The sequence below is a fragment of the Eumetopias jubatus genome, unplaced genomic scaffold (assembly GCF_037043125.1).
Source record: "Eumetopias jubatus isolate StellerSeaLion01/CBP00866 unplaced genomic scaffold, mEumJub1_p1.0 scaffold_7, whole genome shotgun sequence".
Lineage (NCBI taxonomy): Eukaryota > Metazoa > Chordata > Mammalia > Carnivora > Otariidae > Eumetopias > Eumetopias jubatus.
This window is the reverse complement of record NW_028274813.1, coordinates 8,984,923-9,012,450: the sequence shown is the minus strand read 5'-3', so window position 1 is coordinate 9,012,450 and position 27,528 is coordinate 8,984,923. Positions and strand designations below refer to the sequence as shown.

The window sequence follows — 27,528 nt, the reverse complement described above, 5'->3', positions numbered from 1 at the left end:
AGGAGTCTCTAAAATAGTTGTCATACTTTATGTCCTGATTTGGGTTCACTTTTGCATAGATTTCTTCAAATTGCTCTGGTTGGCTATCTTTTTACTTCAACCCTTAAAGTTCTTTTTTAGTTAAGATTTGCACATTGTCAGGTAGGGGTAGGCACAATAAAATATCGGATGTATTTCGAGCCCTGCGGATACTCCTCGTCTAAACTCATTTAATCCTCAACGTGGCCCTTTTCCATTTTTTGCATGAACCACGATTCCCATCCAGATAGTGAATTTGTCACCTTCAGGCCGTAACTGTGGATGTTCTAAAATGAATAAGGAAGACGTGACTCCTCCCTGCCTGTCCTTATTTTTATTAAAGTGCTTCTATTGGTTACTTTTTTAAAAAGATTTATTTATTTATTATTTTAGAGAGAGAGAGAGAGACTGTGTATGCAGCAGGGAGAGAGAGACTCTCAAGCAGACTCCCCACTGAGTGCAGAGCACCATGTGGGACTTGATCTCACAACCCTGAGATCATGGCCTGAGCTGAAATCAAGAGTTGGATGCTTAACTGGCCGAGCCATCCCAGCGCCCCTACTTTTTAATCTTTAAATAAGTGCCTTTCTCCATCACCCTTTCATGGTGCTTCTGTCTCTTCATTTTGTAGGAAGAGGAGATTAGAGCCCTACTATTTTTCCTGCCTTTCCTCTTGCCTTCTGCATCATGAACCTCCAGCATTAGGGTTGACCTTACATCAGAGTTGGTTATATTTACATCTTGTCCTGTACTCTCTACCATATGTTTTGTCCGGAGCCTGACTCTAGGAATCAAAACCGGTAGGTGACGTTCATCTAATTACTGCTGTATCAGAAGTGTCTAATGCTACATGAAACCATATGCTGGGATTACATTTCTTTCTCCAGAGATCACCTTCTCAGCCCCTGGATCACTCAACGCAGAATCTCCCAGAACAGAGTCAAATGCATGCTACTGGCTTGCATTCATGCCATTTATTAGTTTCCTTTGTGTTTGGATCATGACTTGATCATGTGGGATTTTGTGTGTGTGTGTGTGTTTCCTGGAATTTCCAATTGCCTTTCTTTTTTTCTTCTTGCTTCATCTGTCTTTATCATATTCTCCCTTTCTTCATCCCATCTGTTCTGTTGAGCTCCTCCCTGGTGTGTGTGTGTGTGTGTGTGTGTGTGTTTGTGTGTGTGTTGTGTGTGTGTGTGTTTGTGTGTGTGTGTTTGTGTGTGTGTGTTTTGGTTTTGATTTGTTGTCCTCTCAGGACGCTTTTTGTTCCTGTACCAAGTTGCACACCTCCTCTGCACACCTGCTCTGCAGAGGTTGTCCTGGGCTCATCCTTCATTGCTTCCCTGGATTGGAGCTTCCTAAGAAAAGGTACATGGATAGTAAGCTGTCAGAAAATGTCTTTATTTTATATTCACCCTGAAGGTAGCTCTCCAGGTTCAAAATCATTTTCCTTCAGAATTTTGAAGACTTTGGAGCTTTCCAGGTTGCTGATGAGAGGTCTGATTCTAGATCCCGTGTAGATTTTCTGTTTTCTGTTTTCCTTTTCTGGCAGATTTTAGGAATTTTTCTTCATCGTTGGCATTCATATATTACATGAAGATACTCCGTAGGGGAGTCTTCATCCACTCTTCTGGATACTTAGTGTAATCTGAAAGATGAATCCTTATGGTCTGGGAGATCCTAATGTGTTTGATTTTTTACAAAAAATCCCCAGGGGCGCCTGGGTGGCTCAGATGGTTGAGCGTCTGCCTTCGGCTCAGGTCATGATCCCAGGGTCCTAGGATCGAGCCCCGGATCGGGCTCCCTGCTTGGCGGGGAGCCTGCTTCTCCCTCTCCCTCTACTGTTCCCCCTACTTGTGCTCTCTCACTCTCTCTATCAAATAAATAAATCTTAAAAAAAATCTCCATTTTTTTCCCATTGTGCATTTCAGAATCTCTTAGTTGTTGGCTCTCCTACCTTCCAGAATGGGCCTATTTACTTCTGCATTTTTCTATTTTACTGTTTTGTTGCTGTTTTGCTCTTTATTCTAGATTCTGTTGACTTCGTCTTCCAGTCTTTTTTGTTTGTTTACTTTTATAAAACATTTTGGCACTACTATTTTTAATTTCCAAGGGCTTTTTCTTTCTTTTTTAAGAAGATGTATTCATTTGAGAGAGCAAGAGAGTGTGCGCACACAAGCAGGCGAGGGACAGAGGGAGAGGGAGAAGCCCCCTCTCTGTTGAGCAGGGGGCCCGATGCGGGGCTCGATCCCAGGACCCCGGGATCATGACCTGAGCCGAAGGCAGATGCTTAGTAACCGACTGAGCCACCCAGGGACCCCCTGAGAGCTTTTTTCTTACTCTGATTGCTCCCTTTCCTAGAATCTCATTTTGTTTTATAGCTGTTAACATCCTGAGTAGTGAAATACTGGCGTTTTTGTTTGTTGGCTTACTTTCATCCATGAATTATTTCCTTCTTCTCGAAGGTCACTTTTGTGTGTGTTTATCTTCATCTTCCCCTTCATGTTGCTCATTTCCTCATGTGCCTGCTCATCCAGAGTTGAGATAGTCTAGCTGCTCTTGAATTTTTTCCTTGGCCAATAAGTCATCAGACTCAGAAGGACTGAATCATCGGCCAAGGTCACACAGTAGAAATAGCACAGCAGTTTAACCCCAACTTTTGGATTTCTGACCTGCTGCTTCTGCTTCTCAGTAGCCCTGTGATACTTTCTTCTCAAACAGGCGAACACTTTCCGCCAATACCGTGGAGTAGGCCTACATCTTTCATGCCTAAGTGCCCTTGCTCTGGCATCCATATATTCTGGAGGTTTCTGGGACTCTGCATGTCAGTTTTTCTATTCTGCTTCCTCTGACCTGTGCTTCCCAGACCATGTAACCTGATTTTAAGGTTTAGAAAAACAGACACTAAATTTAGGGCAACCAGCCCGGTGCTTTCTACCTAGTAGGCCCTCTGTGTCTGTGTTCTGCCCCAAAGACTTGACTGATTTTAGGTAGACTTTAGGCCCAGATTCATCTGCTTTGCTGACTGTGTGAGGACTGGAATTTTCTGCAAATAGTAGGTCGTGGGACAAGTGTGTGTCAGTAGGAGGACATGAGATCTGATCCCCAAAGCCCTAGAGACACCAGTTCCAAAGGAAAAATGGCAACTACGTTAAGCTTTTTAACCACCCTCCCCTTTCAAAATGGAACCCTTTTCTTTTTAATTTTTTAAAGGGTAGAACTAATGTATTCATTAGAGCAAGCAACGTGACTATCGGACACATCCCCGAGATACACTGGCTCTGATACCATAGAGGTTTATTTCTCACACATACATGGTCTTGGTAGGTGTCCCTGGTTGGGGGACAGCTGTCCTCCATGCAGTGATGCAGGGACTCGGCTTCCCCACCTTTGGCTCCACCAGGCTCCGGGTCCTCTGACTTCCTTGTCATCTGTTCCAGGCTGGAGGGAAGGCAGAGAGAGCAACTGGCCACTTGCCCACCCAGAGCACTTTGCTCACATTCCTCTGTCAGGACCTCAGTCGTGCAGCCACACCTCACTGCAGGACAGATGGAAAATGTAGCCTGGCTGTGTGCCAGGGGAAGGTGGAGTGTGGATTTGGTGGGACAGGTAGCGGTCTCTACCCAGGAAGGTGTTTGCAGCCATCCTGGGAGATCTGTCGCAGCCCCAGCCCAACCAGCCAGCATTTATGGTATGCCCACGGCATGCCAGCCTCGGGCCAAGTGCGGGGATGCAGAAAGATGCACCTCCAACGTGTAGCTGGAGAGGCGGAGGGTGGTCAGAGAGTGCCACCGAGATGCAGTATGCTCGGTGCAGTATCAGCTGAGAGCAACTGGCTCAGCGTCTCTGCCAAGGAAGAAGAGTTCGTTCTTTCTTTCTCTTTCTTTCTTCTTTTTTGTTTTTTAGATTTTATTTATTTGAGAGAGAGAGAAAGCACAAGCAGGGCGAGCAGCAGGCAGAGGGAGAAGCAGGCTCTCCACCGAGCAGGGAGCCTGATGCGGGGCTCGATCCCAGGACCCTGGGATCATGACCTGAGCCGAAGGCAGATGTCACCCAGGCGCCCCGGAAGAGTTCTTTCTGCAGGCGGATCCCAGTGGCTCTGACAGATGCCTGGCTTTCAGGTCCCCTCTACTCTCACAGAAATTTCCCCAGTTAGGCTATTGAATAATGGGATGTAGGAGCAGGGAGAAAGCCCAGAGATGGTCTGGTACTCTGTCCACTCCAGTCCGACTGAAAGATGGGGATGGTGAGGCCCACAGAGGGAGTGGCATGCTGGGAGTCCCAGAGCTGGCCACTGAGCAGACTGAGGGCTCTTTCCATGCCCCCTGCAGGGACAGACGCTTGGTGTTCTCCTTTTCTCTAACTTCCTTTTTGACTAGTTTTGGATGTCTTATCCACCTGTCTCCGCTGCCCCAGCGGGAGGTCATGCTGGAGTTCCTTCTGAGTTCTGTGGTTGTCAGAGGGCGTGCAGCCCCCTCCTGAGATGGTTGCTTCTCCCCTGCCCAGTGGCCTTTCCAAGGGCTCTCCACAGTTCCCAGTAAAGACGTGGACAGGAGACGCCTTGCAGGGCAGGAGAGCCTCCAACTGGGAGCTGTTACAGGGGGAGCCCAGTGTACTCACTGGCCGCCTGTGGAGCAACATTCCCAAGAGGGACTCCTGGGCCCGGGGTGGGGGAGGGGCAGCTTCCGCCTGCATACAGAATTCCAGCAGGTCTATGACTTCAGACAGGTGCCAAACGGAAAAATGTGGAATAAACATTCACATGGGTACTCTAGCTCATGTACACTCACCTTCCGCTCCTGAGAACTTTCTCCTTTGAACATTCCAACTTACAGGGAGGAAACCGGTAAAATCACTTAAAGACATTTAGAGCAGTCCGCCCCTCCCCCCCCCCCCCCCCCCCCCCGCCAGCTTCAGGAAGCCCCTCCTATCCCAGAGGATCTGAGACTGAGGCATTCACTGGGAGCTGTTATTTGTCCTTGGTTTTTCCTCATTTGCTCAGCTAACGTCTATAAAATCTTCCTGTAAGCGTAGACCTGCTCAGGGCTGGGGGTGTGGAGGATGCAGAAGTGGTTAAGACCTAGTTGCTGCTCTCGGCTGAGTCTTAAGTCTTGGCAGCAGCGGGAGTTGGTGTTTCTGGGTGGAGCCTGTGAGGGGGCAAGAGCCCGGGCAGCGGGGGGTTTGCCACTAGAAGGCAGATGGGTTTCTTGTCTGGTGCAGGGCACAGTCCCTACCTCATGCACAGGGCCGTGCCAGGGAGTAAATGAGCTGGCCGGGACAGGTGGTGGGCACAGTGCCAAGGACACAGTAAGCACTTAATCCAGGTGGCCTGTTACCACGTCTTACAAGTGGCTAAGGACCCCAGGTAGTGAGTAGTTCGGAAGGTGAATGGTGCTGGATTGCACTGTTGGCATTAACAGACAATAGCAAAAGGGAGAGAAGCAGCCCCTTAGAAAGAGTGAGCCCACCTGGCACAAATCCCCATTTTATGGACAGGCAAACAGAGGCTCATGGAGGGAAAGTGTGGCCCGTTTCTGTGTGGTTAGACAAGAATGAGGACATGTGCTTTATAAGTGCTTTGTGATTCCTTCTTTATTATTATTAATTTTTTTTGGTCTTCTTTATTTACCTATCTTTGAAGAGCATATTTTTCCCTTCTTATTTCAGTGATCACTTATCGATTCCTCTTCTATTCTCTGACATAATGTTTGAGATGCTGGGAGGTGATCCAAGAAATCGCTCCAGAAGTCTTGTGCTTAGCGGACAAATAAGCATGCGCTGTTGTCTGGCTGGGCTGAGAACCTACCCACTGCCAGCGCTGCCCAGAGTCTGCTTTGCGGGAGACGGGGATCTGAGCAGCCCCCCAAGGTGCCGCGGCCAAAATCTGGGCAGTCACGTGACAGGACCATCACAGGACGGGCTGAGCGTTCTGTGAGGAGTCAGACAGGAAGAGCAGGGGTGAGGGGTTCTGTTCGTGCATGGAGACCTCCTTCCGCCAGCATTTTCCAGTGTCTTCTGGGCACCAGGCCCCAGGGAGACGGTAGGGGAGACGTCGGATGAGCCAGTGTGCTTGGATGGAGTCAGGAAAAGTAAATTACGCAAGTGTAGAATGTAGGAGTTAATCTGATCGATTTGAGCTCATGACAACCCACGAGCTGACGCCCCCCGCTCCTGGCTGTGCCATCGTGAACAAATCACTTGCCCTCAGGGAGCCACGGTTTCCTCTTCTGGAAAATGGGCACTTACTCATTCCCTCAAAAAATAGCTTACTGTCTCTGCAGTACGCATGGTGCTGGGTCTCCCTCAGAGGACAAGATTGCCGTCACGTGGCTTATCTTCAAAGGGGGGAGGAATGGTGAAAAAAATAATGTACCTTCAAGTTGTGCTCAGCACTTTGATGAAAGTAAAGTAGGGCACATGGATGGAGAGTGAGAACGGGGGGACCTTTATCGACAGAGTGGCCAGCAAGGCTTTCTGATGATACGATGTCTGAGCAAAGCCTGAATGCTAGGAAAGAGCAAGTCAGCACAAAAGTTGGAGCAACATGTATTCTCAGAGTGGAGACAGCAAGTGCAAAGACCCTGGGGTGGTATTTTCCGAAAAAAATAGAGGATGCTGGTCTAATTGGTACGGGAGTGACTAAGAAGGGAAGTAAGAATGTGGATAGGTAGGCGGAAGCTGCATCATGTATATTTTTTCAGAAATGACACCTTATAGCAAAATCCATTTAAAACGATTTTTTTCCCGTGTTCATTTTGGACAAGCATAGGATTGAAATTGTAACCCTGATTTTTCTCTGTACGTCAGTAGCTGTTTCTTCAAAAATGCTATCATTCAGATGGATGCAGTTTCCAGCCTGGACACAAACACGCTTGGAGAGATCCATATGCAGAGATGAGGTTTTTGGATCTCAGGAGAGGGGGAAACCCACCCAGCTGTCTGGTTGTGCCGAAAAAAATCACATTAAAATGCAAATGCTCCCAAGTCAGTGAAATGTTGATGGGTACAGCCCTCCAAAGAAAAATATTCATGAAATACAGACTGTTGATCCACAGCTAGCCAGCTGAGCCATTTGCTCAGCAAGACATGAGTGCTAAGAAATCTCAATTACAGGAGCTGTTCCGAAACTCTGGGATCTCCCCGGGGTTTAGAAACGGGGACGCAAGAGTATCAGGGAATCATGGGACGGGCTTCTTGGAAGGACTTTCTGGCCACGTCCCTTCCATTTTCTAGTTGGATGTCTCACCCCGGAGCTTGGGGGTTAAGGAATAAAAACTGATGCTTCCATATTGCTAAGGGGGGAGTCCGCCTTCCTTCACCCTTGTTCAGCTTCTAGTTCTGATCTGATCAAGGTCTTCAAGTTGGATTTCCTTAAAAAGGATGATCTTTTCCCTTGTGGGACCTTGGAAATAAAAAAAAAAAAAAAAGGACCGCACATTTTCTTAGTAAACATGCTTCCTTTGCAACTTTGAGCTGTAAAGAGTGCAGGTAGAGAGAGAGGGAGAAATATGCACCAGGCACCGTGAATGTCTCACGTGGTCCATACTGCATTTACCAGGTGGGTGTTATCATCCCATTTTGCAGACAAGGAATCAGGCTCAGGGATGAAAGAAGGGAAGTTTGTGGCCGCTCGCCAGGAAGCCATACACCAGGGCCCCTGGGAGTGTGGGCCCGGTCCGGATGTGTGGGTTCGAATCCCAGCTCTCTTACACCTGCCGGCTGTGGGACCTGCCAGGGGAGGTCCCTCCCTCTGCCTTTTGGCCCCAGTGTGATGGTGATAGCACCATCCCCTCTTTGTCCATTGTGAGGATTCAAATTGCCTGTGCATATGAAGTGCTCTGAACACTGCCTGCCCCCCAGGAAGTATCCAGTAGCCCAGAGGCTCCTCGAACCGCCTCCACCGTGGCCCAGATCGCTCACGAGCAGGAAGAGAGGGATGATGACACGGCCAAGCAGGGTCGTCCGTGTGAGGGGCGACCAGACCTGAAATCCAGAGACCTTTCTTTTTTTTTCTGTGGTTTAGGTTTTATTTCATCATCATCAACTGAACTCTGCCATCCAGCTAGACCTGGGGAGAAGGAACCATGGAGCCCGCAGAACTGCAGCAAGAGCACAGAGATTCTGGGATATCTCGAGCAGGTGGGGGTGGAGGGGTGCTCTCCCGAGCTACACAAGGAATGGTCTGGTAGTTAAGATAAAACACGAGTCGGATTTCCTAGATCTGTCCACAGTCAGCAATGGTGATCTTCTTGCTGGTCTTGCCGTTCCTGGACCCAAAGCGCTCCGTGGCCTCCACGATGTTCATGCCCTCTTTGACCTTGCCGAAGACCACGTGCTTGCCATCCAACCACTCGGTCTTGGCAGTGCAGATGAAGAACTGGGAACCGTTCGTGTTGGGTCCAGCGTTGGCCATGGACAGAATGCCAGGACCCGTGTGCTTCAGGATGAAATTCTCATCATCAAACTTCTCCCCATAGATGGACTTGCCTCCAGTGCCGTTATGGCGTGTGAAGTCCCCCCCGCCCCCCGGCACATAAATCCCGGAATAATCCTGTGAAAGCAGGAACCTTTATAACCAAATCCTTTCTCCCCAGTGCTCAGGGCACGGAAGTTCTCTGCTGTCTTTGGAACTTTGTCTGCAAATAGCTCGAAGGAGACGCGGCCCAAGGGCTCGCCATCCATGGCGATATCGAAGAACACGGTGGGGTTGACTGTGGCTGGGCGGCGAAGGCGGCTCCGGGTCGGTGGCGTCTGCAAGGCCTCCAGAGACCTTTCTTGATCCTCGGGATCTGTCAATACTCGGAACTGAGTGACCCGCGGGGATGTGATCACAGGTGCAGCCAGCTCCGCCCCTCGTCCGGCTCACACAGGGCTCAGCCTATTCCTCGGGGAATCATGACCCCCATTGTACAGATGAGAATGTTCATAATCTTTGCTGTTCCCCCCAAAGGGTCTGTCGACATGTCTATCTGTCAGATTCTGCTGGAAGCGCTTGTTTCTGCTTGAAGAAGAAAAACCTTTCCTTCAGCATCTCCAACGAAAGGCTCTTTCAGTCAGGGTCCTGTTGCCTCTTGTGTTAACAAGCCAACCCAACACTCAGTGGTTTGAGACAAAAGTCAGTATCCTCTCTCGTGGTCCTGGGCGGTGGATGGGCTCAGCCGGCCAGCTCCAACGTGGGGCCGTCTTGCCCTGGAGGCAGCCGGTGGCCGGGGCAGGAGCGCTGAAGACTTCCCGCAGGGACATCTCTCTTTCCATGCTCCCGTCCAGGGGGCCAGCTTGGGCTTCTTCGTAGCAGGCAGTCCCAGGCTGGGCGGACTTCTCATGTGGTGACTGGCTTCCCCCCGGAGTGCGCCCGCTCTGAGAGACAGGAGGTGAAAGTTGCCAGCCTGTTCCGGCCAGACCCAGACACTGCCCGGGGCCACTGCCCCTGTATGCTGTCACCCGAGGGGAGGGGACACAGATGCTTGCCTCTCGATAGAGAGTGTCAGGAGATCTGCTGTCCTCTGTAATCACCGCAGCTGGGGAGGAGGGGTTTGGCCGGCCCTGTGGGGTCTGAACGTGTTTGACAGCTCACTCCCACGTAACGTAGGTTCTGCTAAGTCCGTTAGAATGGATCTGGGGCCTTGCCTCACGTACCTGGAGACAGGCCGCGTAGCCTCGGGGATTGGCTTAGACGGGGACCTGCTTCTTTTGGAAGCTGGGAAAAAGCCCGGCACACAGATGGAGGCCAGGCAAGCAGTTGACATTTAGGGTGCGCGGGGTACCGAGAAGGGGGAACACGCCAGAAGATGTGCTGAGCTAAGGGGAACAGGTGTGGGAGAGGTGAGGTGGACACAGGCAGGACTCGGGAAGGCATGTGGCTTGAACCCCCAGCTTCAGGAGCAGAACAGACAGGGTCCTGGAGTAGAACATGTGTCCCTGGAGGACAGGGGATGGGCACAAGAGTCAACAGCCCAGACCCCGGATTGCCAAGCAGGTTTCTGAGATAGGAACTCGCAGAGCCTGCAGAGCCAGAAGCCTGGTCCTAGGAAGAAAGCCCCAGATGTGGAAATATATAAAATATATTTTATAGCTAAAATATGTTCACTTAATTCGAGTATGCGTGTGTGCCGAACTGCTAACCCACACCCTTGGGAGACACACTTGCCTCATCGGTGACCGCATCTGTGTTCGGTGTTTTGTCTTTGGCCTTCCCCATTTTGGTCAAGATACTGTTTCCAGAGTCTCTGAGGTGAGGGCTTTCCTTTCCCACCCCCTTCTGTGTGGGCACGCCATGTATCTGTAATGGCTTGGTACCTTTGTTGGTCTTTATACTTGACTTTGGGTTTCCCTCACATTTGGTTGGTGATAATCGTCCTGTGTGTAGGGGTAAATGAAGGTCACATGAACATTGCAATGCTTCTGAGTCAGATCTGTACTGAAAGATCTTCTCTGAGACGTGTCACTCCCTCTGTTCCAGTCCTGCCCCCCCCACCCCAACCCCTTATTACTCACCTCCTCTAGGGAGCCAGTCAGTTCCATATCTAATTGACTCTTGTTGTACACAGAGCAAGTTGTGTATTTTGTCGCCCTTTCTTATGTGAATGGTAGTACCGTAAATACTCTTCACTCTTTGCTTTTCAAATGGAATGCTGTGTCGTGGAATTTTCTCCAAATCTGTTCATATCACACCTGCCTTCTTTGCAGCTGCAGAGTGCTCTATTGTGTGTAGGACCAGAGTTTATTCAACCACTCCCCGATGTCTGGGCATTTATGCTGCTTCCTGTATTTTTCCGTTTACAGACAACGCTTCGGTGAATAAGCTTGCAGGTGTATTGTAGAGCTGGGGATTCTCTTCATGGTAGAGTCCAAGGAGTGGGGGTGCTACGTTGGCAGGCAACGCATACGTAGTTTTGTTGGAGGCTGTCCAATTGCCTTCCGGTAGGCTTTTTGTTGAACTGTTAGAAAATATTTGTCTCTTGCTGAAAGTCAACAGTTTGTGTCTATTCTCAGTCAACTACAGGTGAGGACCTGGGGGGCGGGGAGATTGTGTGTTTCAGTGAGGCAGCTCCCTGGGGCCCAACAAGAACTCAGATCTAGCTCTCCAGAGTCCCAGGCTCCTTTCCTACTTCCTGCTGGTCCTGGGAATCGGGGTTGGAGTCTACTGGCCAATGGAGTGGGGGCCATGGCCAAGTGGGCACATAGCAGGCGGGTGTGACATTGGTGGTAGTGCTGGAGGACCAGACCACAAGCCTGAGCCTTGTTTTCGCTGCTTGGTTTCAGCAGCCTTGCCACAGAGCTACCTCAGATTTGTGCTCCTTGGGGAAGACTAGGCTAATATAATTCAGTTTTCCGAAAACTGAAAAAATGTGTTTGCATCTGAGCAAGGGAAATACTGATTCATTTACCCTTAAGTGTTAGCACAGGGAGCTGTTTTTTCTCCTTTTGTATCAGTATTTAAACTTTTCTTACTCCACACACAGTAAACTAGCCTCCTTTGCATCAGACTTCAAGGCGAGGGAGAACGAAGCAAGTCTAGCGAGGGTCCTTGTACCTTCTCATCTGGGTCCCTGCTCTCCTTGTTCACATGGACAAATGGAGTCCAGGGAGGTTTACGCAGGCTCTTTCGCATGTAGGGGCAGAGCAGGAAGGCGGATCCCACTCTGATCAGGGCTCTTGAGTGTGACACTTGGCTCTCAAGAGAAGGAAGAGGCCGGGAGCTGCTGGGGCAGGAGCGGTCCTTCTGACCTGGCCTCAGGGCTGATGACCGCTTGGTCTCCCCACCATACATCCCCACCCCCAGCCACCCCTCCCACACACTCACTAGCCCAGCCTGCCAGCCCTGGCCTACCCCTGCTTGGAGAGTCGGGAAAGAGGGTGTCTCATTTGACACAGGTTCCCCTCACTGCTTTCTTGTGAGGCCCAGCTGGGTGGTCTGGAGTGTTGCTGCCATCCGCTCTGCTGCCTCCCACGACTTTCCCTCCCCTGACCTGGAAGCTGGGCTCCCCAGGCTCACTTACTTAATACACTGAGCACCATTGGTATTCCAGGCACGGGGGCAGGGGGACATGGAGATGAATCAGACCCAGGCCTGCCGCCTCCTGAGGAGCTCACAGTTCGGTGGGGAAGGCTCTAGATTTAGTTACCGAATCAGTCAGAAGATGCTCAGATGCAGCCTGTTGCAAGCCTCCCAAAATCAGGAGGAGGGTCCTTGGAGATGCTGCCAACCGAGCTGAGACTGGAAGGATGAGCGGCAGTTGTCCAAGCCAAGAAGGGAGCGTGAGCGAAGGCACGGTGGCAGAAGCTCAGCGGGGGTAGGGGGTGGGAGGATGGTAGCAAGGGGTGTGGGGGGCACTCGAGGGCGGGCAGGAGGTGGGCCACGTCAGTGGCAGAATCGACTGCTGAGTTCAATCTCGACTCCGTTTTTGATGAGTTCTTTGTTTTATTCGCTGCTTTCTCCCTGCTCCCTGCAATACTGCCTGGGGTCTTGTAGGTGTTCAGTCATTATTTTGAGTCTTAATTCCTTATCTCTAAAGCAGGAAGAACACTCATTTTTATCTGTATTCCAATATCCCAATATTCTAGAATAGGACCTGGAGTATAGTAGGTGCTGGATAAATATCTAGAGAGTGGCTGGCTGGCTGAATGGTCTGGGGCTTGGCCCGTACCGTGTGCTTACTCATTAGCAGCCATGGGGGCTACAGTCATGTGTAGCTAGAGAAGCAGCTACCAGCCACAACGTGACAGAGATCGGCCTCACGTGCCCAGGTAGATCCAGCAACATCTCAGCAATTCATGAGGGACAGCACTCTACTTGTTAAGAAGAAGAATCATGAACTTTTGTTGAGCCAATTCAATGCTTTACCAGTGTCCTTTGTCTTCAGTGACTCTTTGGAACTCGTGGGAGTAAATTCCGGTCCCCGGGGCTGTCGTGGCTGCCACCCCCTTAGTAGCCATCAGGGGCACTCAGGTCTCCTGTGGTCCCCTGGGCTGGGCACGGGGACACGTGGAGGAGTTTGTGCTCTGAAGACAAGCCCAGCACTTGCCCAGGACCTCGCCCCAGTGCAGGGCACCTGTTCCTTGGAGGGAGGCTCCCAGCGGATCTCCCAAGGCCCCAGATGGCAAGGAGCAAGGCCTCCCTGTGGAATGGTGGGTAGAGCTAGAGGCCACCTGAGCCAAATGTTCCTTCTGGGAGAGCAGGTCACCAGCTTTTACTTAGTGCAGCTTGGTATTTTAGGGGCTAAATGGGTTTTTTAAACTGAGGATGAAGTATCTGAGGCATACCAAAGAGTCTACACGTGTACAAGTACCATTGAGGAAATAAATATGAAGTGCGCATCATGAGCGCATCTCGCCTACTGGATAAATACCAAAGGCTTCTGCTTGGTTTGCAAGAGGCCCCGTTCCGGCCTCCTCTTCCTTCTGCAGCCTCCGCTGTGCCCACGCTCGCCATGATACTTCATCGCCCCGACTGGCAGCTGCCTTCCACGCTTCTGCTTGTCCTTTGCACCTGTTCGCCTCCTGACTGCGTGCCCCCCCCACCACCACCATCACTGAGCGAGTCCTGCCTGGACCTTCACATCTCAGCTTCAGCACTGCCCATCTTCCAGGAACAATCCCCTCTATCTGGGGCTCCTGCATTCTCTCTGCCCCCCAGTGCCCTGGGCTCACATCGCCAGAGTGATGGGGCCGTGGGGTCGTGGACGGCCAAAGGACTTATCTTCTACTGGCGTTTGCCTGGGGCTTAGCCCGGAGCTTGGATCAGCACGAGTGTTCCGGGGTATTTGTTGGCAGCCCGGGCCTCGGATTCCCGAGGGGCGCTGTGTTGTAGGTGACCACTGAGGTCTCTTCTCTGGGAAGAAGTTCCTGCTGTATCCGTTCGATTGGTCACCCAGGGTTTCTGAATTTCTAAGCAGGAGCTCATCCTCATAAAGAGGATCAGAGTGCATCCTCTTCATCCCAAAGGTGGAAGTGTTCTCGAGACGGAATTGCAGCTGAGCCTGAGCTGCTCCAGAGAAAGAACACAGTCGGCGAGTCACGGAAGGAATTTGGATGGCATGGTCTCTTCCCTTGTTTGGCCTGTATGGTACCTTTCAGCACAGATGTAGTCCCCAGACTGCGTTATTTTTTTTTTAAGATTTATTTATTTTAGGGGCGCCTGGGTGGCTCAGTCGTTAAGCGTCTGCCTTCGGCTCAGGTCATGATCCCAGGGTCCTGGGATGGAGCCCCGCATCGGGCTCCCTGCTCAGCGGCAAGCCTGATTCTCCCTCTCCCATTCCCCCTGCTTGTGTTCCCTCTCTCTCTGTCTCTGTCAAATAAAAAATATTTTTTTAAAAGATTTATTTATTTTAGAGAGAGAGAGCATGAGTGGGAGGGGCAGAGGGAGACCGGGAGAGAGAACCTCAAGCAGACTCCCCTCTGAGCGCAGAGCCCGATGCAGGGCTCGACCTCACGACCCTGAGATCACGACCTGAGCTGAAATCAAGAGTCCGGCGCTTCACCGACTGAGCCGCGCAGGCACCCCCAGACAGGCATTATTTTGAAAAATAAGTTTCTACTAGAATTCAGTGAAAGCTGACTCCTTTCTGCCTGAAGGTCTCTGCTCAGTTACGGAAAGGCCGTTGGACCCTTCTCACACACGGCAGCGCCCCCTCTCTGGCTCAAATTCCCACTTCTCGAGCAGCGGGAGGTGACCCAGAGATGCCCCCTGGCACGCTGTCATCAGACGACTTTTCTTGGCCCTGGGGTGGTGAGGTTTTCCAAGGACCGTAGGAGAGAGGAAGCATTAGGAGTCTTCCTATTTTTATGGACGTATATGTGTGCTTTGAACATGAGAAAAGTAAAATAACGTTAACTGCTTTCCCGGAGATTTCTGGATTTTCTCCTGTACAAGTGAGGCTTTAACAATATGATTTCCAGCCCTAAGCGGACCTGAACCGTAACCTGTGGTTTTTGCCCTTCTCAGAGCGCGGGCGTCCTTCTCCCTGCCACTCGGGCTCTGTCACCATCACATCTAACTGCAGTGCCATGTTCGGTAGGTCAAAATCCCATGGTTTTTTCATCTTCTGTTTCTTATTGACCACGGAGTAGCTTGTTGAAGGGAGCTCTTTGGCTCTTAGTAAGTATGGCTCTGGGAAGTTGGTGTCGAGAGAAGCAAGGAGGGGACGCCCCACACCAGTAGAGGGCGCACTCGGTGCCAGGACCCTGCGGGGAGCCTGCTTCTCCCTCTCCCTCTCCACCTGCTTGTGCTCTCTCTCACATAAACAAATAAAAAAAGAAAGGGTGGCACAGTGGGCAGAAGTCAGCCAGGAGAAATGCAACATGATCCAAATACACAGTCCTGTTTTGGGCTTCGAAACACGCCCACTTTGCTCCGAGAGGAAGGGTGCTAGGTGGGGCTTACGGCATCATGCATCCACAGCATGGCGTGGGGGCCCCAAAGCCGATGTGGCTCTCGGCAGCGCCGGTGGGCGTGCTGCGGCGGAATGACGGAGGGGGTGGCCTGTCCCCTTTGGGGTGGGGAAGCCTTTCCTGGAGTAACATTTCCCTTACACGTGCTGGGATTTTAGGAGGGGCCTTTCCAGGATGGGGATCATGCTGGGGAAGGGCCCAGGGACAGGTAGGGCATGGGGGGTGCTTGGCTGGCGAAAAGCAGCTAGGCGGTTCGCAGCCTTCATCTCTAATCCTACAAGCTAATGATTCCTCCCACTTCACAGATGAGGAGACAGAGTCTCAGGGAGCCGAAGTGGCTTGCTCCAGTCACTCAGCTGGGGGGCCTCCCAGAGCCAGGATTGGATCCCTCATGTATTTGAGGCCAGAGTTGCCATTTCGTCTTTTCAAAACCTGAGTGTTGGCCTGCAGAGGACAATGACGGTGTGTTTTTGTTTGGTTCCAACTTATACCCGTGGTCCCAGCGGGCACAGGCTACAGCAGGGATGTGCCATTTTAAAGCGGAGCTGTCAGCAGGTGGAATGAGCTGTCCTGACTGTGCAAAGTCCCAGAGCCACGGGAGGTATTCGGGAAGCACTTAATGGAGCGCGTCTAAGGGGGGATTCAAAGGTCAAATGAGGAAGCAAACAAAATACACTTGGATGTGTCTTCTGCGTGAGTGAAAGTTCGTGGTTGTAAATTGTAAACGGCTGATAACGATAAGAAACGGGTTCTGACTGCCTTCAGCGAAACCGCGCTATTTTTCAGGGTGGTTGTACAAGGTTGCTTATGGGATAGAAGGAATGGTGAACAGAATCTGAAAAAGGACAGAAGTCATGTTGGCTCTAGGCGCTCAGGCGGCAGCCCATGGAGGCTCATTCTGGAGCTGTGGCCATGATGACCCCGTAGTGGGGATTAATTCTTAATCTGTTTTCATCAGTATTGTTTTACTATTAGTAAGTTATTCCATTGTCATACTTATGATTTCATTAATTGATTTATTATTATTCGTTAACAGAAGCATCTTTTAAAAATGTAAAGTACAAAGAACAAACACTCATGTAGCCACTATCTAGCTTCAGAACTATTACCAGTAGTTCTGGGGTTCCCTGAGCGCCTGCCCCGACCCTATCCACTGCCCCTCTCCACTCACACTATACTGGTTGCCTGGCCTTTGTGTTTATGAGTGTCTCGCTTTTCCTTGTAACTTTATCACATTTGTATCTCTGGACAACATATTTTTGGATTTTGCGTGTTCCTGAACTTCTTATAAAGGGAAACACCCTTCATGCATCTTTGGTGGTATGCCTTTTCTTGTCACGCTGTGTTAACGACCCATGCATGTGTGTTCTGGCATTTTCACTGCTGTACGTAATTGCCATGTATAAATAGGACAGTAGGTCCAGGCCCCCGGGGATGGACATTTGTGTCGTCTCCAGCATGTCACTCACGCTGTTCATGAACATTCTGGGCTGCATAACCTGGTACATAGGTGCAGGTGGGTGCCCAGAGGTGGGATGGGGGGGTCACAGGGTCTGAGTATGTTCAGCTTTGCAAGATGATGTCATCCTGTTGTCCAGAGTGACAGCAACCAGCCTGTTCTCTTGCCTCAGAGTCTTAGTCTTGTTAGCGTTGGGTGGTTTGTTGGATCTTTTAGTTCTTGCCAATCTGATGGCTGTTGCGTGGTAGCTCCTAGCATTTTTCTGATTACTGAGGTTTAGCGTCTTTATAGTTATTCACTCTTTTGAGAAATTCCTGAACATGTTTTTTGCCGAGTTTTCTACTGGAAGTTTAGCATTTCTTTACTGACTTGACTCTACCATGACATGTATGATATACATAGTACATATGATATACATAGGATATGTGTATATCCCGGTTGGTGATTTAACTCTTCATGTTTTTATGCTATTTTTTGATAAACATTCAGTTTAATGTTATTGGCTTTATTAATATTTTCTCTTACAGCTTGAGCTTTTATGTCTTATTAAGATAACCTCTACCACAACATCATGAAAATGGTCACTTATATTGTCTTCTAAAAGTTCTTCAGTTTTCCCTTTCACAGTTGTCTGTAATCCATCAGGAATGGATGAACTACTAGTTCGAGATTCCATTCCCCCCCCCCAGTTACTTAATTATTCCAGCACTATTTATCCAAAAACCCATTTCCTCCCTCTGATCAGCACTGTCCATGCACGTGAAGCTCTGTTTCTGTTATTTTGGCCTATTTGTCTAAGATGTCATTACTAAAGCAGCATCATAATTCTTGATGCCTTTTGAGGCACATCCCCCTACGTCATTCTTCTTTAGTCCCTTTGCACTTTGATACACATTTTAGAATCAGCCTGTCAAATAACATCAGAAACCTCGAAGAAACTGAGTGGAATTACAGCGAATCTGTTGGTTAAGCGACTCCCTTCAGCTCAGGTCATGATCCTGGAGTCCCGGGATCGAGTCCCGCATCAGGCTCCCTGCTCGGCGGGGAGTCTGCTTCTCCCTCTGACCCTCCCCTCCTCATGTGCTCTCTCTCTCTCTCTCATTCTCTCTCTCTCAAATAAATAAATGAAATCTGTAGATCACCTTGGGAGGGAACTGGTGCTTTCATGATATGGAATCTTACACTCCATGAAGATGGTATAGCTCCCTTTTTTTTTTAAGATTTTATTTTTAAGTAATCTCTACACCCAGCATGGGGCTTGAACTCAACAACACCGAGAACAAGAGTCACATGTTCTACCGACAGCCGGCCAGGCGCCCCCGTCTCCCTTTTTATATTGGTTTAATTTTGTGTCTGTTAGTAAAGTTTTCTGATATTCTTTATAAAGATTTTACACATTTTTTGTTAGATTTATTTCTAGATACTTTCTTTCAGATACTATTGCACATGCTAACCTTTTGAAATAGATTTTTGTGGAACGCCTGGGTGGCTCAGTCGGTTGAGCATCTGACTGTTTCAGCTCAGGTCATGATCTCAGGGTCATGAGATTGAGCCCCACCTCAGGCTCCATGCTGAGCAGGGAGTCTGCTTGAGACTCTCCCCCTCTCCCTTTGCTCTTCCCCCTGTGTGTGTGTGCATGCACTCTCTCTCTCTCTCTCTCTCCCTGTCTCTATAGTACATAAATAAATAAATCTTAAAAATAATAAAATAAAATAGACTTTTGAGATATTTTTACATTTTCAATAAATAATTTAAAATAAATCTTCATTAAGATATAATCTGCAAAGTCCATAGTCTCTCATGGTTCGTCTCCCCCTCCGATTTAACCCCCTTCATTTTTCCCTTCCTACTATCTTCTTCTTCGTTTTTTTTTTTTTTAGCATATAATGTATTATTTGTTTCAGAGGTACAGGTCTGTGATTCATCAGTCTTACACAATTCACAGCACTCACCATAGCACATACCCTTCCTAATGTCTTATCACCCAGCCACCCCATCTCTCTCACCCCCCATGGATATTAAAGAGGACACGTATTGAATGGAGCACTGGGTGTTACACGCAAACAACGAATCATGGAACACTACATCAAAAACTAATGATGTAATGTATGGTGATTAACATAACATTAATAAAATAAAATTTAAAAAAAGATACAATCTGTAAACCACAAAATTCACCTGTTTAACGTGTATGATTCGGTGGTTTCAGTATCTGCACGGAGTTGTGCAACCATCACCAAAATCTGTTTTAGGACCTTTTTATCACCCCCAAAAGAAGTGCCTTTCCCATCAGCAGTCACTCCCCATTCCCCTCCCACCGAGTCCCTGCAGGGAGGATCCAGTGATGGAGGGAGGGAGGGAGTGAACGTATACCTGAACAGCAAACTTCATGTCACACATTGCCCAACCCCGGCCTTGGCTTTCTGTCTTATTTTGGTTTTGTTTTCCCCTCCCACGTCAATTACTCCTGTGGCTTCCAAGCTAATCTCCCGCTTTCTATCCTCACACTCTGGCCACCAGACAACTTCCTCCAAAGAAAAGAATGTTCCAACCACTTCTCTCCTAGGAAGCCCTCGGTAGCTCCCTTGGCAATCCAGCTACGTGGCCGACATGGTTCCTCCAGGGAACTGGAGGCTGATGAGTCAAGCACTGTAGAAACAGGCTTAGGAGTAGAACTTCCTTGGGGCAGAGAAGGCCTCTCCTGGGCCCTTGGTCTGCTGCAGAGTCCTCAGAAAGTAAACACAGTCGACCTGATTATTCTCCTCCACTTCCTCCTGAGTCAGAGCTATCTCGGGTTAACTCAGGGAAGAGGCTAAATTAAGCCTTGAAACCAAGCTGCCTCTGTGACAGGCACTTGGTTTTGCTTGAGTGACTGTGATGATGGGTCTTTGGTTTTAAGGGCAGCACTAACTGCGTCTCTTTAGACCAACCGTGGCAATCTGTTCGCTGCCCTGCAGAGACAGGGAGATGCCAGATCCCTGCGCAGCACCCACTCATTCATTCCACACCCTTCTCCCAGCACCTGTCCCGTGCCAGGCACCGTGCTGGGAGGCTGATGTTCAGCAGCTTGCCCTCTCGAGGCTCGAGGTCTAGCTAAAGAGACTACAAGAAGCAAGAAACCCACCAAGAGATAACTGGTACTTGGATAAGGTCTGTCCAGAGCAGAGAAAACAGTGGGTTTGGAAGTACTTGTATTTTCTCATGACTTCCTGCAGAGGCTGCGCCATGAAGTCACCAGAGGAAAAGAGGCGATCTTTCTAGCACTCAAAAACAAGCAAGCCGACACAACCCCTTTGAGAAACTATTTAGCACTGTCTAATAAACTGGTATGCATGCACCCCCCTATGCCTCAGCAGTTCCCCTCCTGGGTGTAGGTGGTCGATAGGAAATTGCACACATAGAAGTTTTATGTCAAAAGAAAAAATTGCAAACAAATACTGAACTCTGGTTAATATACGCATGCTGTAGTATTTAAGGGGGAGTGTAATAATATTTGCAATTTACTTTGAAATACACCCAAGAAGGGAGGTGGATGGGTAGACAAAGGGATAGATATTTGATAAAGCAAGTAGAGTAACATGTTAATGGTGGAATGTAGATGGTGTGTGTGCTCACTGTAATTTTTTTTTTTTTTTGCTGTATGTTGAAAAATTTTATATGTTTAAAACATAGGGGAAAATGCAAACTTAGGTGTGCCAGCAGACACGTGCAAGAATGTTCAGAGCAGCATAATGGCTTCAAACTGGAAGCAACCCAAATGTCCATCAGCAGTAGATAGAAACCTAAATTGTGAGTCTGTTTATGGGATACTGTTCTCAATAAGAACGAATGAGCTGCAACTACACAACACCACAGGTGAATTTCACCCACAGAACACTGAGGGGGGCAAAAACAGACTCAAAAGGGGACATGCTGTATGATTCTATTTGTATAAAGTTTACAAACACTTGAAACTAACCTCAGGTGTAGAAGTCAGGATTATGGTTCTGCGGGCACGGGGTGGGGAGAAGGGAGAGAGGATAGTAGATGAAATCGGGTGCCACGGGGGCCTTCTGGGGTACCGGAAGGTTCTGTTTCTTGATCTTGATGCTGGCTAAACAGATGTGAACATTGGTCAAGCTGTGCATTCAAGGTCTGTGCACTTTTCTGTATGTGTGTTATGCATCATTAAAAAACTGTAGTAGGAAAAAGAAAACCAAATAGATCCACCTTGGAAGCTTTGCCTAGCTGAACCGCAGGGGTAGGATCCCACCCTGGGTCTGTCCAGCCTACCAAAGCTGTGAATGAAATGAAACTTCACTTTAAGACATTCATGCATTCCTTTGTGCATACATTCATGCTGCATTAATTCCCCTGGTTTCCACTGATTTCCACTAATTCCCCTGTCTCCTTTACACAGATGTCTGCTTGCGTATACTGTGTTCCAAATCTAGACTTGATTAGCATGCCCTGACCCAGCCCTTTCAGGAGTTCATGTGCCCAGAGGAAGGGGCGTGCAGACATTTTACTTTGCAGCCACACCCCCCCACCTTCCTAGATTCCTGTTTGTGATCCTTCCTGGATATTGGCCCCGAGATATCTTTTGACCCCTGTATTAGTCAGTTCTCCAGAGAAAACAGAAACAGTAAGAAAGATGATAGATTGGTGATAGATAGATATAGATAAAAAGAGATTTACTCTAAGGAATTGGCTCATGTCATTATGGAGGCTGGCAGGTCTCAAGATCTGCAGGGTGAGTCAGCAACCCGGAGACTCAGGAGAGCCAACGGGTTTAGTTTCAGTACGAAGGCAAGCAAGCTCAAGACCCAGGAAGAACCAGTGTTTCAGTTTGAATTCAAAGGCAGGGGAAAGCTGAAGTCCCAGCTCAAAGGCAGTCAGGCAAGAGAAATTCCTCCTACTCAGCCCTTTTGTTGTATATGTGTCTTCAACTGATTAGATGTGGCCCACCCACTTTAGGAAGAGCCACCTGCTTTACTCCGTCTACCAACTGAAATGTTAATCTCATCCAGAAACACCTTTTCAGAGACACCCAGAATAGTATTTGACAAATGCCAGGGGACCCTGTGACCCAGTCAAATTGACACACAAAATTAACCATCACAACCCCAGAGCATGAAACCCTTTCTGGCTCTGAAGGAGGAAGTGCAGAAGCCTCCAGCTACCCACCAGTTCCCCCTGGACGACCATGTTTATTATCGTAGAGATAATAAATATGAGATAAAAAAATCTTTTATTTTTTTTAGTGACTGCAAAGAAAGATTTTAGTGACTGCAAAATTCGTCATGCAAACAAATCTGAAACCTACGAATATAGTTCAAAGTGTAATGATAAAAATGAACACCTGAGGGTTCCCTACCCACCGTAACAAATGGGAAATAGCCAGTGTGTTGAAGGCTCTTGGTGCTCCCTCCAAATGGCCCCCTACTTTGTCCTTACCTGTGAGACGCCTGTCTCCTGAATTTAATCATTAATCATTCCCTTGCTTTCTATAAACACCAAATCTATGGGGTGCTTGGGTGGCTCAGTTGTTAAGCATCTGCCTTAGGCTCAGGTCATGATCCCAGGGTGCTGGGATCGAGTCCCGCATGGGGTTCCCTGCTCAGCGGGGAGCCTGCTTCTCCCTTTCACTCTCCCTCTGTGCACACACACACTCTCTCTCTCAAATAAATAAATAAAATCTTTTAAAAAAAAAATCTATGTCTCTAAACACCGTATTTTTGGTTTTGCCCGTTTTAAGCCTTTATGCATTGACTCACCCTGTACAAAGTCCTCTGCATTATGCCCTTTCATTCTGCATTATGTGTTGGGGTTTCATCCATGTTGTCACTTGTACCTTCAGTTTGTTCATGTCACTGCTGTGTAATATTCCATTGTGTCCAGGCCTGTCTCGTGCCCGGACCACCACGTGTCCATCCGTTCTATACTTGGTGCACGTTTGGGTAGCTTCTGACCCTCTGCTGTCATAAAGCTTGTAGGCGTGTCCCATCCAGTCCCCAGGTGCACAGGGGCAGGGATTGTTCTAGGGTCTACCCCTGGGAGAGCAGGTGCCCCGCCCAGTTTTACAGTATGTGCCTCTTGGATTTTCTAGGTAATTCCAGGGAACTTTCCAGAATGGCTGTACCAATTTCTACTCCTCCTAGAGGCTATGCAAGTTTCTTATGGTGGTCTTCTCGTCCCCTCGCCGTGCCCTCTGGTCCCAGGATATCACCTTCCCCAGGTCCCGGCCACCCCTGCCCCCCCTGCAACCAGCATTCCCATAGCGTATTGTGTTTAGTGTGTCTTCTTTGTACCGATGCAGAGCTGTGCGTTTCCTGGGTGGGATCTTGTACGTGAATGCACGGGAAATTCCCGAATGCCCGACTGCTGTGCAGTGGCCTCTGTTTCTGCTTCAAGGAAATGGGGAGAGAACAAGCTCAGAAGAGTAGGTGGCCCCCCAGCTGGAGCCCCTGGCTGATCTCTTCCTGCCAGTATCAGGACAGTCAAAGCCATCCTTGAAATCGACAGGCTGCGCGCTCTGCTCTTCCTCCGCGGCCCAGAGCCGTGTGTCCCAAGACTGGATCTGTGGGGGATTTTACGCTCCCACGAAAGCTCTAATACCCGGGCATGAAATCCCCTCCCGCAGCGGGTCTGCCCTGCTATGGAGAGGATGCTAGTAACTGATGATCTCTTGTGCTGCCTCTTTCCCCTTACAGGTTAGCCTGGGGCGGAAGATAAAGACATTTGCCACCAAGATGGTAATCACAAGTGGAAATGAGGAGGACAGGGAAGGCCAGGAGAGAGAGAGTAAGGAAGAGAGTGTCTTGGCCATGCTGGGGATTATCGGGACCATTCTGAACCTGATTGTTATCATATTTGTATACATATACACCACTCTGTGAATGGCCCAGAGGGTGCTTGGCCGAAAGAGGGGAGTCCTGTGTGTCGACAGATCCGTGATCGGACGCTGCGCAAACAAGCAGGTTTGACCTACACACGCTGCTCGAGCAAATGCACCTTCGAACTTTATAAAAGGGTCACACAAACAAACCAATCCTGCTGCTAGGAGCAGACACTAAAGCACAATGAATCCAACAAAACTCATTCACACAACAAGGAACTCAGCGTCTTTGGCCTGGGGCCCCAGAGACCGCCTGGAAGACCAGCCTTTGATGCTGTGGGTCAGCAGATGGGTGCAGAAACACATGATCCCAGATCTCTGATGGATCTCACGCCTCAGGAAAGAGGAACAGGGCAGCACGGCTCGTGGGCGCATCTCCCAGGACACGCGCTTGGCCTCCACTCGACGAGCCGTTCAGGATGAAAAACCCCCAGGGGCAGCCCTTTGACACACATCCCATACATCAAAAGTGTCTAACTATTTGATACGGGGGAGATAACTTATTTTTCTTTTTTCATTGGCTTGACGTGTGTATCTGTTCATATCAAGGTTTATAAATATATATTTTTAATAAATGTGCTCTATTTTTTAGCATGAACCAAATATTTGGAGAGGCGCTCCTGGAGTCCTAGAGCTTTCTTTGGTTTTATCTGCTTCGCCCCGTAGGCTGCAGTGTTCTCTGTGGTATAGCCATTCTAGTCCTGCTTTGAGCATCTTCAGTCTTTTACCTTCTTTCTCTCTCTTTCTCTCCCCCTTTTTGGTCTGGGGGACATTTTCCCATAATACCAGCCACGGTCCTGGCCAATGCATGTTTTAAGATTGTCCGTTGAGCGGCTTTTTGTTGTTACATGGGAGATCTAAAACGATCGTGGGCATGAGGACCTTAGTTGCACCATATCCTTATTGAGAATTTTGCATGAACAACGGCCGAGTGATAGATCAGCTTCTAAGAAATGTAAAAAGGACTATCCAGGAAGGAGAGAGGGCAGCTGTATTCACAGATCAACTCTAGGTCGGAATATTCAGCTTCTTCTTGGCAGCGTTATTATTTCATGCTTGTGACTATTCGTTGATCAGATTTTTATTTTAATGGCCACATGTCGTGCAAAAGAGGGAGAACAAGGGGTAGAGGCCAGCATGGGTGCATAATTCCTTAGTGAGCTGCCGGGGACCTTTTTCAGAGTAGGTGGGTGTAAATGGCTCGTGGACTCACTCCCCACCGTGAGAGCTCATCTGGGTGTTTCAGGCTGCAAGGACACCCCTATGACAGGTGACTTTTTAAGGGCACAAGAAGGGGACGGAACGATCACCCCCAAAAGATTGCTGCACTTCTTAAAGCTCCCAGTTTACACCCACACGAAGCTACTTCTTCCCTGGTAGGGATGGGTGGATATGTATGAATTTGCCCTGTTCTCCCGGCTCCCGGAGACGGGCCTTTGCCTGGCTGTGACAAAGAGGGTCACAATTCCTTCTGCCAGTGCCAGACTTGTCCGTGGATGAAAGAAGCAGTAAAGAAGCCTCGCTGGGTTCAAATTGACGCCCAGCAGGTCTCTACTGCCAGATCTCTCCCTCCCCTTGTTGTGGTATCTGAAATTCCACCATTAGAGGGTCATTTCTTGTGCTCTTCTAAGGGACCAGGTTCTTTTATAAAGCAAATGCCCCTGAGCACCTGGCTCTGACATCATTCATCAGGTGTCTTCGCTTCTCTATCGGAAGGAAGTAGACCTGCATTTAGGGCACACTGTGTGCCAGGCACTGTGCCAGACACTTTATATTCCTTAGGTCATTGAATTTCCCTTGTAACCCTGTGAGATGGAGGGGTCTTCTCCCAGTATTGTAGAAGGAGGGAGGGCTCAGAGAGATCATGTGGCTGAAACCCCTGATCTGATCATTTCTTTAGCCCAGCCAGAACTGCTGGCTGTGCTGCTGGAAAGAGAGGAAATGCGCTGGAGGGGAAGGCACAGGAAGGGGCCCTCAGGGTCAGGTCACAAACCCGATGGCTTTGCTAAGGACCAGCTCTGCACACCTCTCTCTCCCCTCCTCCATAAAAATAAGTAACCCTTGCGAACTCCTTGGACACTGACAGAATATCATACAAATGATGACAAGGGACCAGAGGAGACTCGTTAGAAATAAAACAGGTTGTCAGGGGGAAGGAGCTATCTACCAGGTTCTTTGTGATTCTAGACTGTATGAAAATTCTGAACAGTGAACAGAGTAAACAATAAAGGTGCAATGGATTAAAAAACAACTATCGATGTCTTTTTTTCTTTAACATCGACGTAGTTTAAAACTTCATTGTCATTCCTTCGTCTGTACTTTTATTTGATTTAAAAAACACACACAGAAAAAAACCTGAATGTGACTCTTTTCAACGGAGACTGTTTGTTTGGGCCATAGAAGCCCCAGTGATTTTTCAAGTATACTAATTCAAAATTTATTGAGGGGAAAAACTGCCTTTCAACTCTCTGAACCTCTTCCCGATGCTTCTTCTAGATTATCTTAATTGGCAGCCTGGAAATAAAGCTGTCCGGTCAGTGCATGCCGGGTGGAGGGGCGTTGCTCTCCTGGGTCTCTGGCAGGCGTGGTCTTATTCCCACTCTCACTTAGCAGAACCCAAGAATGCACACAGGGCATAGGTGCAGCTTTCCCGAGGATCTGGAGGCGTCTTCGGGGAATAGGGAAGGGACAGTCTGCCTACAGCCCTGGGTCCTCGGAGTCTTATTAAGCACACGGAGCCCAGCCTTGGGAAACGTAGCAATAACCACAACCCCAGCAGGTCCCGTGCTCTCCCCAGCACTTTGCACCCATCCTGCGCGGGGCCCTCCCAACAGCCACCCCCACCCCCTGCCATGAGATGTGTGTGCTTATTCCCGTTTGACAAGCCGAAGGAAAAGGCTCTTAAGAAGGTTGATTGATCGTTCCAAGTTTGCACAGTGAGGAGCCAGCAGAATCAGACCTTCTGGCTCCCTATCTGCGCGCCATCAGCACCTTGCGTGGCCCAGGTTCCAGGGGGGTGGAGGGGGGTGAGCTCTGCGGGCATCTGGCTGGCTCGGGCTCAGAGCACACTGCTTCCCATTGACCCTGCCGCTCCCTGATCTCAGTGCAGCTGGCCCTGGGCAGCATGGCTGAATCGAGGCCTCTCACTTCTGTCCTAGGGGAAAAAGCTCAGAAAGCCCGGTCCTGAAAGCAGGGGTTTGGAGCTGCAGAGTGCTTGCCTGTGGTCCGAATCCCATTTTGGGCTCCTCTGCGTGGGCAGTCCACCCCAACTCTATGATCCCTGGTGTTCCTCACCTGGAAACTGGGGTGATAAGGCTCCCCAAATTCCATCAGGTGGATGTGTTTACTGCATTCAACTGAGGCAGAAAGTGTGACCAGAAAGGTGAGTTACTTGTCAATGGTCCAAGGACTGTGAGCTCACGCAGCAAGGCACTGGGCCGAAGTTCTGGGGACGGCTGCCTTCTCCCATGCAGCCCAAGAATGGCATTGAGACCCCCAAAGAAAGAACCCCAAGGAGCCTCAGGTCCAATGGAGAGGACAGGGTGCCTCAAAGACCTTCAAGTTCAGTATGGATGACCCAGATCCTGTGAAGGCAGAGGAGGGCTTGGGGTCCCACTGATTCTATAGGATGGGGGAGGGGCAGAACCAAGAGACCCTTTCCCTAAGTTTCCCCGCCCCCTTTTTTTTAAACCCGTAAGCCAACTGAAACTCAGGATCAAATCCCCAAGTCACATAGCTCGGGAGTCCAGAGATGTCAAGGGAAGTCTGGGGAAAGAAAGTTGATAGA

The 27,528-nt window shown here is 49.2% G+C and overlaps 1 protein-coding gene and 1 pseudogene across 1 annotated transcript in view; one reads left to right on the top strand and one right to left on the bottom strand.

The window, feature by feature from the left end:
• The window catches only part of TUNAR (transmembrane neural differentiation associated intracellular calcium regulator), a 32,722-nt gene extending 8,980 nt beyond the window's left edge, over positions 1-23,742 (top strand). The window contains exon 2 of the mRNA XM_088025004.1: positions 23,557-23,742. Within this exon, the coding sequence (XP_087881130.1) occupies positions 23,557-23,742 (186 nt within the window). The remainder of the gene's footprint in view (positions 1-23,556) is intronic.
• LOC114205064 (peptidyl-prolyl cis-trans isomerase A pseudogene) lies at positions 8,025-10,213 on the bottom strand (annotated as a pseudogene).
• Positions 23,743-27,528: the final 3,786 nt, after the last annotated feature.